The sequence below is a fragment of the Chiloscyllium plagiosum genome, unplaced genomic scaffold, assembly GCF_037043375.1.
Source record: "Chiloscyllium plagiosum isolate Xiang-an unplaced genomic scaffold, Cpla_swu_hap1 HiC_scaffold_13, whole genome shotgun sequence".
Classification (NCBI taxonomy): domain Eukaryota; kingdom Metazoa; phylum Chordata; class Chondrichthyes; order Orectolobiformes; family Hemiscylliidae; genus Chiloscyllium; species Chiloscyllium plagiosum.
The window spans coordinates 57488415-57504898 of NW_028270151.1; the positions used below are offsets into that span (position 1 = coordinate 57488415).

The following is a 16484-nucleotide window of genomic DNA, read 5'->3' on the forward strand; positions in this document are numbered from 1 at the left end:
ACTTCCTCTGGCAGATCGTTCCTAATACGCACAACCCTCTGTGTTGCCCCTCAGGGCCCTTTTAAAGCTTTCCCTCTCATCTTAAAGCTATGACCTCTAGTTTTGGACTTTCTAAGACTTTGACCTTATCTGTGCCACTCGTGAATTTATAAACCCCTACAAGATCACCCCTCAGCCTCCTACACTCAGGGAAAAAAAAGTCTTCTCTTCATCTCTTTCTTTAAATCTTTTACTTTTACCTTTTTGTTTCCTTAAATAAACTTGGTGAGTCTTCTACTAGAGTATTGACTATGAAAACAGCTTAAAGTTTGAAAGAAGTAATGTGATATAGTTTTGCTAATTAACTGAATTTTAAACTTTATTGGAAGAATTTCATTGAGTATTGCAGTAATACAGAATTTAAAAGCTTGCAGATAAAAGAAGTGTTCCTACATTATTATAATACTGAGTTAAAAAATTTGAAGAAGCTTTTAACATCATTGATTTAATGCAAGAATCCAAGTTTGAAGTCAGCAAATTATAAACAGCATTGAGATGCTACAGATTTAAAACAGCTTGAAGGGGTATGAATAAATAAATAGATTGAGATGAAATGGATGGAGAAATGATACTTCCAAAAAAAAAATCAATGCCAGAGTTGGACCAAGCAGAACACGGGATTGCAAATCTTGGAGAAGGCAATTCTTAAGGTACAAAATTAATTCAAAGTTGAACTTTAAAGCTGAAACTAAATAAGGTAGTATTATACTCAGTAGGTCCTATTTCAAATGATGTTATGAAGCACCAAATTTTAAAGAAGGTGCTGATGCTTTTGGAAAAAAAATGATGAAAAGCCTTTGGTAATTCCTTCAAACTGTGAATAAATAAAATTCTTGAATGTGCAAGATTTAAAAGCAGAGTTCATCATCGGGAGAATCCATCAATGATTTCATTACTGACCACATTAGTTTAGTGGAAAACTGGAACTATGGAGATTGAAATGAGAACTCACAACAACCAGAACTGGTGTTAGAATTATTCAGAAGTCCTTGATATTTTTTTTAAATGTTCAAGGAAAATTTAATTTTCTAGATATCTGTCTAATTTAACTTTAGTTGGAAGCATGAACCAGACACTAAAAAGAAAGAATAACCTTACCACAGGAGAGCAACAGGATCTATTCACTTAAAAATGTACAAACACATTAACAGAACATATGACAAGCCAATCAGCTGATCGCAAGAGTGTTATGGAACAACAAAGTCTCACTGGCACAGGCAATGCCCAGTAATGATTAAATGTGCTACATTTGTACAACTGCAAGTCACTTCCAGAAGACATGCAAAATTAGTACTCCATTCCAGAGCTGTGTAAAGCTCATGCACATGAAAAGGCTCTTGTCATGGAACTTACCATTTCAAAAAAAACCTCATATTTGATGATGTGGCTACATTAAAAATATATACCAGAGGCAAGAATGGGAAATTAATGATCTTGCCGAACTGATTTGCACAGAGTTTATATCTGTCAATAGACATCTTCATTTTAATCTTGATAGAGGAATGGGTGACAACAATTTTTAGATTAGATTAGATTAGATTACTTACAGTGTGGAAACAGGCCCTTCGGCCCAACAAGTCCACACCGCCCCGCCGAAGCGCAACCCACCCATACCCCTACATTTACCCCTTACCTAACACTACGGGCAATTTAGCATGGCCAATTCACCTGACCTGCACATCTTTGGACTGTGGGAGGAAACCGGAGCACCCGGAGGAAATCCACGCAGACACGGGGAGAACGTGCAAACTCCACACAGTCAGTCGCCTGAGCCGGGTATTGAACCCGGGTCTCAGGCGCTGTGAGGCAGCAGTGCTAACCACTGTGCCACCGTGCTGCCCACTACCACCGTGCCGCCCACTGCCACCGTGCCACCCACGGTGTTGGATCCATCTTGTTGGATTAAAGTATGCTACAAGTAACACTGCAACACAAAAGTATATGAGAGTTGAAAATGTGTTTCACAACCAACATTTCACACTTTTTGAGACTGAATGTATTTCAGAGTTTCAGCACCTTTGAAGTGGCAGAAGGAGACCAATTAGTTCTGAGAAAGCAACTCATTCAGAAATGAACTCAAAGAGTAGCTGCAGAAGATTTAATTGAGCTTTCTAGCCTCATGGCAAAACCCCAAAAGAAGAAAGTATCTATTGAGATAATTTATGTTGGTACATGAGGATTGTGTCATACCATCAAGATGAAAAAAAACTTACAGATTTTACAAACCTGGAAATGTTTTCCATTCTGACCATTTCACTGAAAATCATAATCAATCCATTGACTCTCAAAGCAGAATTTTCAATGTCAGTAACAGAGATTCTGCTACCTCCACAGCTAAACTTCAGTATTGGGTCTGAGGATGTGAAAATATCTGGTTCATCAGAAAAGCATGCACAGAATTGCATAAAGATATTCAACCAAATCAACAAGTTGATGTTGACAGCTTATATATTCCAGTTCCAATGTATTGGCAGATTTAGAGTAAGGCAAAAGTGAGGACTACAATTGCTGGAGATCAGAGTCAGGAAGGTGGTGCTGCAAAAGCACAGCAGGTCAGGCAGCATCCGAGAAGCAGGAGAATTGAAGTTGCAGGCAAACGCCCTTCATCAGGAATGAGGCTGGAAGCCTTGGGGGTGGAGAGATAAATGGGAGGGAGGTGGGGGCTGGAGGAAGATAGCTGAGAATGGGTTTGCTTGAACAAAATGGGGAATGGCTGCATTAGAAGCCAATCCAACTTCCATCAATTCAGGATACCATCAAAAGAAAAGAAATTGCCTGATCTCAATATCAAGGGTGTTAAAAAAAACCTGTTCAGATTAAAACGCAATCGTCTAGTCCAAAAATCCAGGTTATATCAAGGAAGAAAATACATTGATTCCAGTTTTGCTCGGGCTCCTTGATGCCACACGTGGTCGAACATAACCTTGATGTCAAAGGCTGTCACTCTCAACTCACTACCTCTTCCATTAAGATTCTCTCATAGCTTATTCTCTATCACTGATAGTTAACAGGCCCATAGACTCAACATAGAGCCATAGAGTTGTATAGCACAGAAACAGACCCTTTGGTCCAACTTGAGTTCACACCAAGCTGTTTGGCAAAAGCGTAAAATAGGCGCCTGAATTTGTGATGTCTTTGTTGGATTTATCATTGCATTCTATCTTGAATTTTTCCATATTTCATGCCATTCAAATTCCTATAAATTTCAGCCCTATGTTTCTAATCTTGATCTTCTGATTGATGGGAATATAGATCTGAGTCTGTAAATCATGGTGATGAGTGAACTTGACAGTGACTTTCCAATTTGAAGGTTATTAATGTTACTGTTGGGAAAATTAGAAATAGCATACATTGTTTATGCTAACCTCTTGTGCTCATATTTTCCAGTTCTTGTTCCCATTTCTACACTTCTAATATAGTCCCATAAATTTAAACCCACTATCTTATCATTATCGTATAGCTTAACAATGAGATAAAGCTTGCATAAACATGCACAATTCATACAAATTCATACAATATTTCTTAGATTTTCTTCAGCCTCCTTACAAATAACTCTGAAATATATTGCTGAGCCTGTGGCATTGACAATTTCAACTGAATCTTTCAAAAGGGGATTAGACTGTTATCTAAAAAGGAAGGTATGCAGCATTACAGGGGAGAAGGCAGGAGAATGGAACTTAAATGAAGCACACATTAAGAGAACCAGCAAAGATCCAATGAATTGAATGGTCTATTTGCGTGCTTTAACAATGCTGTGTTTCAGTGAACTCCATAGTATCACTACGATAACATCAACAATTATATCTTTAAACAAAAAGATACTCAAAATCCCAGACAGAATAGAGAGGACATTAGTCATAATTCCTTGCAATAATTTATTTTTAGCAGTTGTTATGATAGTGAAACTTCTTTTGTTAATGGTTATCCTCCAGATTTGTATTACAATCTTTAATATCAGAAAGACAAACATCTGTGTTATGTCTATCTCTTGATATCCCTTTTTCTGTGTGGAAGCTCACTCTGCAATGGAAAGTGAGTCTGGGCAGTTCTAAAAATCAATAGAAAGGACACTGGTTATTTCTTTTTATTTGTTCACTGGATGTGATTCTCATTGGCTAAACTAGTATTTATTGCCCATCCTTTATTGTCCTTGAGAAGGTAGCAGTGATCTGCCATCTGGAATTGCTGTCGTCCATGAAGGGTCAGTACGCCCACAGTACTGTTAGGAAGGCAATTTGAAGATTGTGACTCAGCAACAGTGAAGGAATGGTGATATACTTCTAAGTTTGGGTTGATTGTAGCTTGGAGGGGAAGTCCAGGTGATGCTGTTTCCATGTATTTGCTGCCCTTGTCCTTCTACATCCTAGAGATTGTATGTTTGGAACATGCTATCAAATGAAGCTTTGGTGAATTTCATCAATGCACCCCATAACTGCTGCTACTATGTATTGGTGATAGTGGGACTCAATGACTCAATGTTGGATGTGATATATGGGGGACCATTCAAACAAGATACTTTTCCCTGGATGGATTCCAGCTTCTTGAGTGCTTTTATAGATGAACTCATCCAGGTAAGTTGGGGTTATGCAGCACATTCTTGACAGGTGGTCTGTAGATAGTAAACAGGCTTTGGAGAGTCAGGAGGTGAGTAATTTACTTCAGAGGTCCTAGCCTCTCACCTGCTCTTTTAGACATACTATTTATATGGATAGTCCAGTTTAGGTTTCTGGTCAATGGCAGCTCCAAAAATTTGGATAATGGGGATTCAATAATGGAAGATAGTGAGGACTAGAGATACTGGAGATTCAGTTGATAAAATGTGGTGCTGGAAAAGGCACAGCAGCAGGTCAGGCAGCATCTGAGGAACAAGAGAATCAGCATTTCGGGTGTAACCTTTTATCAGGGTATATCCATTATTTAGTAATGGCAATACCGTCAAACAGCAAGGAACAATAGTTAGATTCTCTCTAGTTGGAGCTCGTCATCGCCTGGCTTTTTTGTGTGGCTCAAATATATTTGCAATGTATAAGACCTGGGAGATGCCAGGTCTTACTGCATGTCGACCCAAAGTGCTTCACTATATGAAGGAGGGTGCATTGGGTTGAACATTGTGCAGTCATCAGCAATTATTCTTATTTCTGAGCTTATGATAATAGGAGGACCATTGTTATAACCACATTAACAAAGAAAAGTCATCACTCTGAGGAACTTCTGCATTCCCAGGGTTGAGATGATTGACTCTCCAAAAACCATAACTATTTTCCTTTTGTTCTAATGATGAGACCAATTAGCACAAAAGGTGTTTTCCCTCAATTCCCATTTACTCCAGTTTCCTAGGGCACTCAAGTGCCATATTTGGTCAGGAGCTGCTTTCTTTGATATGATGGTAAATCACTCTCTCCTTACCTGTGGGTTGCAGATACTTTCTCTGTTTTTTGACTAAATTTACAATGAGATCAAGAATTGAGTGGTTTTGGTGATACCAAAACTGAGCATCAATTGTTAAGTTTTTTCTTTGCAAGTATTGCTTGAGTACTTTATAGATCGGGAGTGGCGTGGGTGCTGGGGCCATATTAGTCAGTTTATATTTATTTTGCTTTTTGCACAATCATTACAGTTGTCTTTTAATTCTAATTATGAAATCATTTGCATTTGTGAATCAATGAATCATGTCCTTGATGTGACACCATGAAGTTTATTGAATACATAGAAACATGTGTCGGTCATTCAGCCCATCGTGCCTGCTTCACTTTTTGAGATGATCATGGCTGATCTTCCATTCAGTACCCTCTTCCCACTTTCTCCCAACTCCCTTTCATTCCTTTAGCCCTAAAAAATATATTTAATGCCTTGAAAATATGCAAGATTTTGACATCAACCGCTTTCAGCGGCAGAAAATTCCACAGGCTCACCGTTCTCTGGATGAAGAAATTTCTCCCATCTCAATCCTAAACCGACTATCCTATGTACATAAACAGTGATCCCTGGAACTGGAAGAAAGCAAACATTCTCAGTGCATTCCAAATTGCTGTCTTGCACTGTTTAACCATCCGTTTCAAGATTTAAATCACAGTAACACAGGCCAACTAAAAGATAAAAATAAGAGTTCACTTTCCCTTTTAGGATTATAGAAAGGAAATGCAAAAATTACCTGTTAATTGGACGTTCCAGATAAAATGAAGTCATCTCATGTATCAGATTATCCCCATTAAGCAAACCTCATTAGTATTGATTTAAATGCATTCAAAATCAATTATTCTGGGAATATTCCCAATTTATATGAATGTGCCTATTCTTGTTCCTATTAACTGACATTAAGTGCAATATAAGAATATAATGTTTCTGGATCAATTTGACACAAAAATTGACTCTGAAACAGAAGACAGCAGAAGGAATGAAGTCAAGAAAATGCAGCAATCAAGAATTTGCATAACCTGATAGAATCCAGAAACGGTGTAAATTAACGCCTCAACAACATTAATATAAATATTCATTTATAATGCCTTATTTGTCTTACAACTACAAATACAGTATGTAATTATACAGACACAAATGCTAAGACAAGCAATAATTTGCTAGGATTAGGAAATGGTAGAATTAAATGATTGCTAGAAGGCCTGTCCATCACTTGGTAAACCAGGAGTAACCCTGCCATGGCATTTTTTCTGGAGACCACTGTGTTGACATCTCAGTTGAGTATTTACCTTCCAATCAGGTTTCCTCACTCCTCTGAGGAGAATATCCCCCAGAAATCCCACAGAAAAGGCAGCATAATGAGGCTCAGTGGTGAGCACTGCTGCCTCACAGCCAGGGACCCAGGTTATATTCCAACCTCAGGCGAATGTCTGTGTGGAGTTGGCACATTTTCCCCATGTCCACGTGGGTTTCCTCTGGGTGCTCTGGTTTCCTCTCACAGTCCAAAGATATGCAGGTTAGGTGAATTGGCCATGCTAAAATACCCATAGTGTTCAGGGATGTGTAGGTTAGGTGCATTATTCAGGGGTAAATGTAGAGTAATAGGGTAGGAGAATGGGTCTGGGTGGGATACTCTTCGGAGGGCTGGTGTGGACTTGTTGTGCCTAATGGTCTGTTTCTACACTGTGGGAATTCTATGATCTAAGTCTGAATGTGGAGAGATATCTCAAAGCTGCTCATTCTGTCAGCTCCACCCTGAGTGGTGCCCAATGCCAATACTGCAGCATGGCCAGAATTGTGAAGAAAGCTTCAGGAATAAAGAAAAAGGGTGCATTCAGGGAGGGTGGAGGAGGTTTAATGTAATGATTATAGGGGTTATTATAGCTCTCTTGTGACATGTGCTTTCCAAGTACAAATGACCCTTTCCACTGAGATATAAACAAGACTCCATTATGAAGCTCCCACCAGCTATTGGGTGAATACCAGTGGCAATGAGAAGAGATCTTTTAATGTCCCCTTACTGGCCTCAGTTGGCCTCTGGATGAGGAGGATGGATATTTTCTAATCAACCTATTCAGAGATGTTATCATCTGAAGCTGATGGGATATGAACCCAGCTTCTCTTATTTAGAAGGAGGAGCAAGACCAATGCACCACAAGAGCCTGTTCTGGATAGGAGGGTATCCTTGGGCCTTTCCATCACGAAATAGATAGGGGGAAGGCAGGTTGCAGGATAGCATACCTCCAACACCAAGCCCCCTCGACCATATGGCTCTGTCACTACCAATCTGATTCAGACGGGATGGGGGCATTAATGCTCACCCAAAATAAATCAACCTCAGTAGACAAGCATGGTGAGCAGATTTATTTGTGATAAATCCATTAGTTGATAACCATTGAACCTGACATATTTGAAGGATTTTGAAAATGATGTACACCATCAGATTTGAGACAATTATAATTTAATTTGCACTTCTTTAAGATCACCTAAGATGCATGCAACTAAAACTAAGTGGAATGTAAAGAATCATTTTGGCACAGCATGGTTGCCTTGCCAGGAGTGTGTTGCAGAATCCAGAAGACCAAGCTGAAATGTAATTAGTCCTTGACATTTAAGGCTTTCCGACACTGGACTTTCGATATGCTCCAAATTTCCAGGATCAGGTGCATTCACAGATCAAGTAGCCAACCATACCTCTTGTGAGTCAGCATAGATAACCTTCATGGTTGGGAAGAAACTAAATATTCAGCCTTGCCACAGTTTTAAAGAGTCAGGTATGCCAACAAAAAAAATTAAAAACAGAATTCAAATTATTGACTTTGCAATTTGCTCTCCTAAATTAGGGTTCGCTCTTCCCACAGCAACAGAATCCCTGTAAGCCAAAATACTTGGTTCTTGCAGACAGACAATATACCAGGGACGCCTGGGGATGTGACTAGTAGAAAGACACCATCATGATGCCAATTTCTCCTATCACAGACAGAATTCCTGTGTTTTATCACAATCAGTGTGTTTTACTTGCCCTTAGAGTTCTTGTTGTCTTTATCTGTGACTTTCACAGAATGTTAACATTCAAACCCAGAATTGTACACATGAGTGTGTTCAGAGGCACTAGTCCACTGCAGTAGAGTAGAACTTGGCTTTTTATCCCATGTGTATCTTGGTATATCCCCAGGGTTACACTGCAAGAGGTGTCTTTCTGCCAAGAGGGGAGATGAAGTCTGCCTCCTCATTATCTTTTTTTGTTAAGTCTTTCCTTGTTTGACTTATCATGTGTGGTACTGGATGGGCTTCACACAGGATTTGGCCAGACAGTCCAAATATAAATCATCAGTTTTTCTGTAACAATCTTCCTTTTACAAACAATACAGTTTGGAAATAAAAGTAAACAAAAATAACCATCAATCCTTTGGAGTTTAGCTTTATCATCATAATACTTTTCCACAGGAAGAATGAAATGAAATCCATTCTCATTTTATTACAAAGGAGTAAAATAAAAGAAAAATCAACAGACACACTCTAGCGCACATTCTTTCTTCTAGTCTTGCCGGTTAGATTTTCAGTTCTAACCAGGTCTCTTTTAGGATCAGGATATGGTGTCTACATTAATCTAAGATGAGTGGTAGAGCAAAATTTGCAGAGGACTGTGAAACTTTGCAGAGGGACATAGATAGTTGAAGTGAATGGGCAAAGGTCTGGCAGATGGAATACAAATATTAATAAATGTGAAGTCTCCCATTTTGGTAGGAATAACAGTAAAACGAATTATTATTTGAATGGTAAAAAGTTGCAGCATGCTGCTGTGCAGAAGGACCTGGGTGTCCTTGTGCATGAATCAGAGAAGGTTGGTCTGTAAGTGCACCAGGTAATTAAGAAGGCAAATGGAATCTTGTCCTTCATTGCTAAAGGGATTGAGTTTAAAAGCAGGGAAGTTATGTTGCAGCTGTATAAGGGGCTGGTGATGCCATACCTGGAGTACTGAGTGCAGTTTTGGTCTCCTTACTTGAGAAAGCATATACTGGCACTAGAGGGGGTACAGAGGAGGTTCAGTAAATTGATTCCAGAGTTGAGGGGGTTGGCTTATGAGGAGAGACTGAGTAGACCGGGATTATATTCATTGGAATTTAGAAGAATGAGGGTAGATCTTATAATTACATATAAAATTATGAAGCAAATAGATAAGAGGTAGAGGGGATGTTTCACTGGTGGGTGAAACTAGAACAAGAGGGCATAGCCTCAAAGTTAGGGGGAGCAGATTTAGGACTGAATTGAGAAGGAACCTTTTCACTCAGAGGGTTGGGAATCTGTGGAATTCCTTGCATTTCTAATCTCCCACAAGAATATACTGGATCATGACACACCTCTTTTGATGATGACAACAGCTACTTACCTACCACATGTGAAACTCACTGCTGTGAAGAGCATATTTTATTTATTTCCATAATTATTGGGCTGTGGTTGAAGAAAGAAAGATGCCGCTTTAAACCAAGTAGACTGTGTGCGAGGAGATGGCTGCAGTTTGAAAATCATATTTACTGGAACACACTGTGAGTTGTACACAATGTTGCTTTTTCTCCTGGAACAATGAGAGTAAAAGCAGACATCATGGAGCATGCATTTTGTACTAGGGGGAGTAATTAATTGACAACAATGTTTGGATGGCTCCTGATCAGCGAACAATGACTTGTGTGGGACCAGTTTGGCAAAGAAGCATCCAGGCTGCAAACCAAAACCATCAAAAAAGTCTTTGACTTTCTCTCTTTCCTGGGTGCAGGACCAGAACGACTCCAGGAATAGCTACTTGTCTTCCACTCTCCTTGCTTTGTGGATCCCCTGTGGTGATTGAGCAATAAAATGCCTTTAAAACAGTGAAAGGACTAATTTCCAACCTGGGAATGGAAAGCTCTTGTGTGCAACAACCTTGTGTCAGCAGCAACAAAACTGAAAGTACAGGAAAAAAAACAGAATAAAATCAATTCATCAAATCCTATGCCCACACTGATACGATCAAACTGTGTTTCCCAGGTTTTTTTTTCCATTTCTAACCCTAGTAACTACATTATTTCTATCTTTATACGTCTGCTACTTATGAAGGGAGGTATTTACAAGGATAGAGTTGAAGTTATAAAGAGTTAGAAATTCACGTTTCCCTTTTTGCAGTTACTGGAAATCAGTTTGTTTGTTTGAAGCAGTTATTTCCTTCTGAAAAACAAAAACCTGATGAGCAGCTTATTTTCATCCAAGTTCGTCAGTCAGTTAAATTGAGTACTTTGGATAATTATACAAAATATTTTTGTAAATTATGTTTATTAAATATATTTATATAAATATTACTAAACATTTATGACAGTTCCAGAAAAAGTGGAGCTTGATTTTCAGCTCTTTATCATAGTGAGTTGTGAAACTGTCTAAAAGTCAATTGTTGAAGTATTTAAAAGAAAAATAGATATTGGGAAGTAAGATATTGGTGAACATTAAAAATGAAGGAATTATGAACAAGTCAATGCCACAAATAATTAAATTGATGGAACATAGTCTATGAAGCTAATCACTGTGTCTGTTATTCTTTTCGGAAGTTCTCACTACCATTTTAATGAAGGTAGTCTACTTTATACAAAAACATGTTAGCTCAAAAGATGACTCAGCCATTCTGTTTTCTGTTTTTGCTTTATTTCATGATCTATTGTCAAGTGTTTAATGAAAGTCATTTTAAAAATTACCTGATTATTCCTTAAATATTAGCAATGCCCTTACAAGAACATCTTACTTATTTAATTTTCTCATTCACTTGCAGGAACTCTATGTTCAAATGACAGATAAAAATTTCCAGATAGACAAGCCATTGGAAATTTTTTGGAATACACCATGAGTATTAGTTCTATGTATCTGATGTGTAAAGTTTTTAAATGAGTTTTGTTATCCCATTGTTGATTAATGAAGATTTCAGAGGAACTTACTGAAGAAAAGTCCTACATTTAATAAAAGTGGGTTACTGCGAATGCTAGAAATCTGAATTAAAACCAGAAGGTGCAAGAGAAAATCTACAAATCTGGCAACATCCATGGACAGATAAACAGAGTCCACATTTTGAGTCTGACGTATCTTCAGAAATCATTGGACTCAAAACATTTACTCTGTTTCTCTCTCCACAAATGCTGCTAGACCTGTTGTTTTCCTACAACACTTCTTGGAAAATATAACAATTGGATATAAATTTAACTTAAATACTTGGAATTATGAATCAGAAGAAATGCTGTTTGAAATCTTTCATTATACTTTATTTGGGAAATAAAGTATTCTTTATTACTACCCTATCATCCTATTTGCATTTTTTTTTCGTATTGCCTTGAAATGATGATATTATGATGCAAACTATTGCTTGTTTAAATGCAGCAGTTACAATGCCGCAGTGAATCTATCAGCATTGTTGTAAATAATTTAGCAATGTTAAGTAGGTAAATGCCACGTGCTTTTTTGCTGGTGAATTGAATATGAGAACAAGGTGTGATTTGAAAATTATACATATGCTTGGTTCAGCCACAGTTGAAGTATTTGCAATCTGGCTATCCATTACAGTTGTTGAATCTGACTTAAAGTTTTAATACTTTCACTTCAGAAAGAGATTCTTAAGCAAGTATAATCAAGCCAAAACTGCAATGATCAGAGGGGATGATCTAATTTTCTCCATGACACATAGCTTTTATCCTTTTTTACTTCAAATCTTTCCTTCTGTATTTTCACTATTAACTTTTCATTTATGTAGCTTAATCAATGGTTGTGTAATAAACTAACCTATTATTTCGCTCCAATCGTAAAACTATGGTGCTGCTTAGTTTTGAATTGAAATACTCAAACCAAAAGGGAATTACATATGAACTGAAACAAATTCTTTGCCCATGGACTAATCTGGGGACCTATCTGCTGGGTGGTCACAATACACTGATTTGGCATTTGTTTTAGATCTGTGGAAATACAGAAGGGCTGACCCATGAATCATTCAACTAACTCCTTCTGGGGCATAATATAATGAATTTACAGGTTAGATTCTTGGGCATGAAGTTCTTGCAGGGGTTTCCGGCTTATCTGCTACATCTCCCTTTGATAGAAGGGAGAGAGGAATAATAATAAAAATAGTCTGTTTGCAAATATACAGTCCATTACTTTGTTGTTACCTTCATAAGGTTAGCAAATTTTCACAAGAACTTGAATGCCTTGAGGACTTTCTTAAGTGATGTCTCACAGTCCCATTCCATCACTACTGACAGTGCATTCACCTGAAAAGTAATTTTCACCTATTTGCCTCCTTGAATCAGTTTCCAATCTCCCTGCAGCTGCTTTCTGCACTTTTTAACTGTACTATTTATGCATGCTTCCAGCCACATGACAAAATAATTCTGAAATTTTAGTGAGGGGTTCACTTAGCAATGTCATCCACAGAATGTAAGATAAATCTCTTTAATTTCACTAGTAATTTTTGCAAATCAACAGGTAAATTTAGTCACTATTGTTTCTCCACATGCAACTGATAAGTAGCCTTTTTCTTTCTATTTTTCCTTTTCCTTATGGCTTTCCTGATTTTATTTCACAAATAGTCATATTGTTTGTTTATTCATGTTCAAATTAGATAATATGAATGACTAAGGATTAGAAATGAATGGTTGCCATTAATTGGCATAAGTATAGCTCCATTCTGCATAAGTGTTTTATAATTAAAAACAAATTTTCTTAATGTGTTACATCTTCTTGCTAGACTATTTTTGCTAAAGACCTTTTGAAAATGTATATGTTAAATAGGATGAATGGAAGTTGCTTTAAGTCAGTATTTTTGATCTCAATCTCATGTACTGTATATGGAAAGAAATGTACCAAGAAATACAATTAAAAACTATACATCTTCCACATAGTAATTTGTTTTTAACCTTTTTAAAAAATATATATAATTAATTCATGGTTACAGTAGATAATTCTAGCAGTTTCAAAGTAATTTTGTGTTGGCTTAGGGACTTGGAGGAAGCAAGATAGTGTGAAAGTAAAATCATTAAATTGACACATTGCAGTCGTCCCATCTGAGGTCTGAGGGCTAGCATTTCCAAGCAGGAAATCCAACAGGAAACAGGCATGTGCCCAATCACTTGATACTAATCAATGTCCTGTTACTTAAGATAGAACATTAATGCTATTTACAAACTAAAATGTTTGAAGAACAGCCAAAGCAGTGGGTTATTAGCAGCCTCAGATAACCAAAGCAAATTTCAGGAACTTACAGAGCTATTGAAATTCTTGCACCTTCATTAAAAAAAACCTTCTGTTTCTCCTACTCTAGAAATTGGTTTGTCTCTTCTCAATAAGTGTCTTCTACCAATTGGCTCTGTAGGTGGGTTACTAGGTTCTGATCTTATCCCACTTGCCAATCAGCAAGCTGCTTCCCAGAATTCATTTTTTTACAGGCAGATTGTCTCATAGTCGTATATAATTTGAGCAATGTTTAAAAAAGGACATTTTGGAGAAATTTTTTGTCTTGTCTCATCAGAACAATTTGCAGGAATACCAATTTTAAAATAAAAGAAACAGTTTAAGTTGAGAGAAGAGTGCTGATTGTTTAGTGACTGGACCCTGAATATTAGATGCATTGCCATTGAGAATGCACCAGTTAATGATATTAGACAAGTAACATATCAATTGAATATATGCATGGGCAGCCTTTAAGGCCATCCATTTTGGTCCTGAAAAATGCTCAATCCTATTGTAGGTTATCTCTAGTTTAAGCAATATTTGGAGCTTGCTGTTTCAGGTTGCTATAGCAACACGAGTGGTGTTTGCCACTAATAAGAGAGCTAAAATGATATTTTGCCCATCACACAAATAAGTAATGTGGTATTCAAATTCCAGTGTCAGTGTGATGACATGTATGAAGGCTGTATGTCCTAAAGACTGATCCAATTATATCAAACAGTGTAGTCCTTCCATTGTTTGCAACAAGCAAGGTACTGACTATATCCAACCAGCCTATACAAAGGTTTCAATAAAGTGTACAACATTAGATGTGATTCTGTAATTGGACAACATTTACCGGATAATTCAAAGTGTGTAAAGAATTACACTGACATTCAATTTAGGATTGTCAGTCAGGCTCAAAGTGTGGCATAAGTGTATGAAATGAAAGCTACATCAATTAATACACAGGACCGTGTGCTTTCCAGACAGAAAGAACGTGTATACACCCCCACCTTTTTTAACTCAACAGACAGTCATTCATTGATTCATTACTCAGGGCACTGCCTTCAATAATCAGAGTCAACCTGTCAGGTTTAAAATTTAAACAAAGCCTTATACATAATTGTCAACCATTAACTAGTGCAATATTCTCCCTGGCAAAGCTTTGACAAATCAGAGTCCACTTGCTAACCAAACAGCATACTCCTCTCATATTGTATAAATATTGTTTTCCCATTAAATAGGTGTTCTTGTGAAGTATCCTGAAGATTGCAAGATGAAAAGCTTTAACAAAATATGACTTTTATCAGCAATACACAGTCAGATCGTTGATTCAGTTTGATTGAAAAACCTGATCAGTAAAATGCTTTAGGCTATGGTAAGGATATTGACATCACTTTGTTCATTCCTCACAAAAGAGGGTAACATTTATGCCCTCAGCATCACAACTAATAAATTTGCAGGTGGGTAGGACACATAAAATAAAATGAGCAGCTAGCCAACCATCTCCCCATCCCCATGACCTGTTCCCTCATTAATTGGCCAGTTTTATTTTGCCTCCACTGCAATAACTTGCACATGGCTGGAAGATGTGGGCTGAAGGAGACCAGCCCATTACTTTTATAACTCTGGCAAGAATGCAACGAAGAAAGGGGATCATCCTTCTAAGAGTGTACACTGTATTGATCGGGGATGTTCCCAAGAACATTCTTGGCCCTGCCCCTCGCATGCAAAAAGCTCCTTATCTCCCTCCCTCACTCACTATCCCCTCCTCCACAATCACCATCTCTCTATGATCCCCAACTGCTCTTGGCTGAAACATAGTTCATCTATCACACATCCAGAGTCCCCTCTAAGTTTCTTTCTGAGTATACAGGCCTCTGAGCCCTGTACATGTCAACAACTTTCACAGCCAGAATTCAATCCCATGATCGCCCTGCCCACATGACTGGCCATTCTATTAGCTTATCTATATGTCTTCTTAAAGTTCAATGCACTCCTACTCACAGTTAGCAATACTTCCAAGTTTTGTATCACCTGTAAATTTTGTATTTGAGCCTTATATATTCTACAATAGGTACTAAAATCTGTCTAGAAAAGTAGTGGCCATGATATTGATACTTCATAACACCCATATAAAACTTACTCACTCCAAAAAAAAACTCTCCTTTTTTACTCTGTTCCTTTTTCTCAGCCAACTCTGTATTGATGCTGTCACTTGTCCTTTTATTAAACATGTACTTCAACTTTGCTGGCAATCCCATGTATAGCATTTTTATGAAACATATTGAACATTGAACATAGAACATAGATCAGTACAGCACAGTACAAGCCCTCCAGCCCTTGATGTTGTGTCGACCTTCTATCCCACTCTAAGGTCAAACTAAACTACATACCCTTCTATTTACTATCATCCATGTGCATATCTAACAGTTGCTTAAAGGTTCCTAATGTGCCCGACTCTACTACCATGGCTGTAAGTACATTCCAAACACCCACCACACTCTGTGTAAAGAACCAACCTCTGACATCTCCCCTAAACATTTCTCCAAACACCTTAAATTTATGTCCACTTGTGAAAGCCATTTCTGCCCTGGGAAAATGTCTCTGACTTATCACTCTACCTGTGCCTCTCATCATCTTGTACACCTCTATCAAATCACCTCTCCCCCTTCTTCAATCCAATGAGAAAAGCCCTGGCTCCCTCAATCTTTCTTCATAAGACATGCCCTCCGGTCCAAGCAACATCCTGGTAAATCTCCTCTGCACCCTCCTTAAAGCTTCAACATCCTTCCTATAATGGGGCAACCAGAAAT

At 37.8% G+C, this 16484-nt stretch overlaps 1 protein-coding gene across 6 annotated transcripts in view; it reads left to right on the forward strand.

Annotated features, from left to right (window-relative positions):
* Positions 1-13357, forward strand: part of si (sucrase-isomaltase) — a 236353-nt gene extending 222996 nt beyond the window's left edge. For all 6 annotated transcript variants that reach the window (XM_087993626.1, XM_087993627.1, XM_087993628.1 and 3 more), the window contains exon 48: positions 11249-13357. In XM_087993626.1, coding sequence (XP_087849752.1) covers positions 11249-11323 — 75 coding nt within the window. In that variant the 3' untranslated portion in view covers positions 11324-13357. The remainder of the gene's footprint in view (positions 1-11248) is intronic.
* The last annotated feature ends 3127 nt before the right edge of the window (positions 13358-16484 follow it).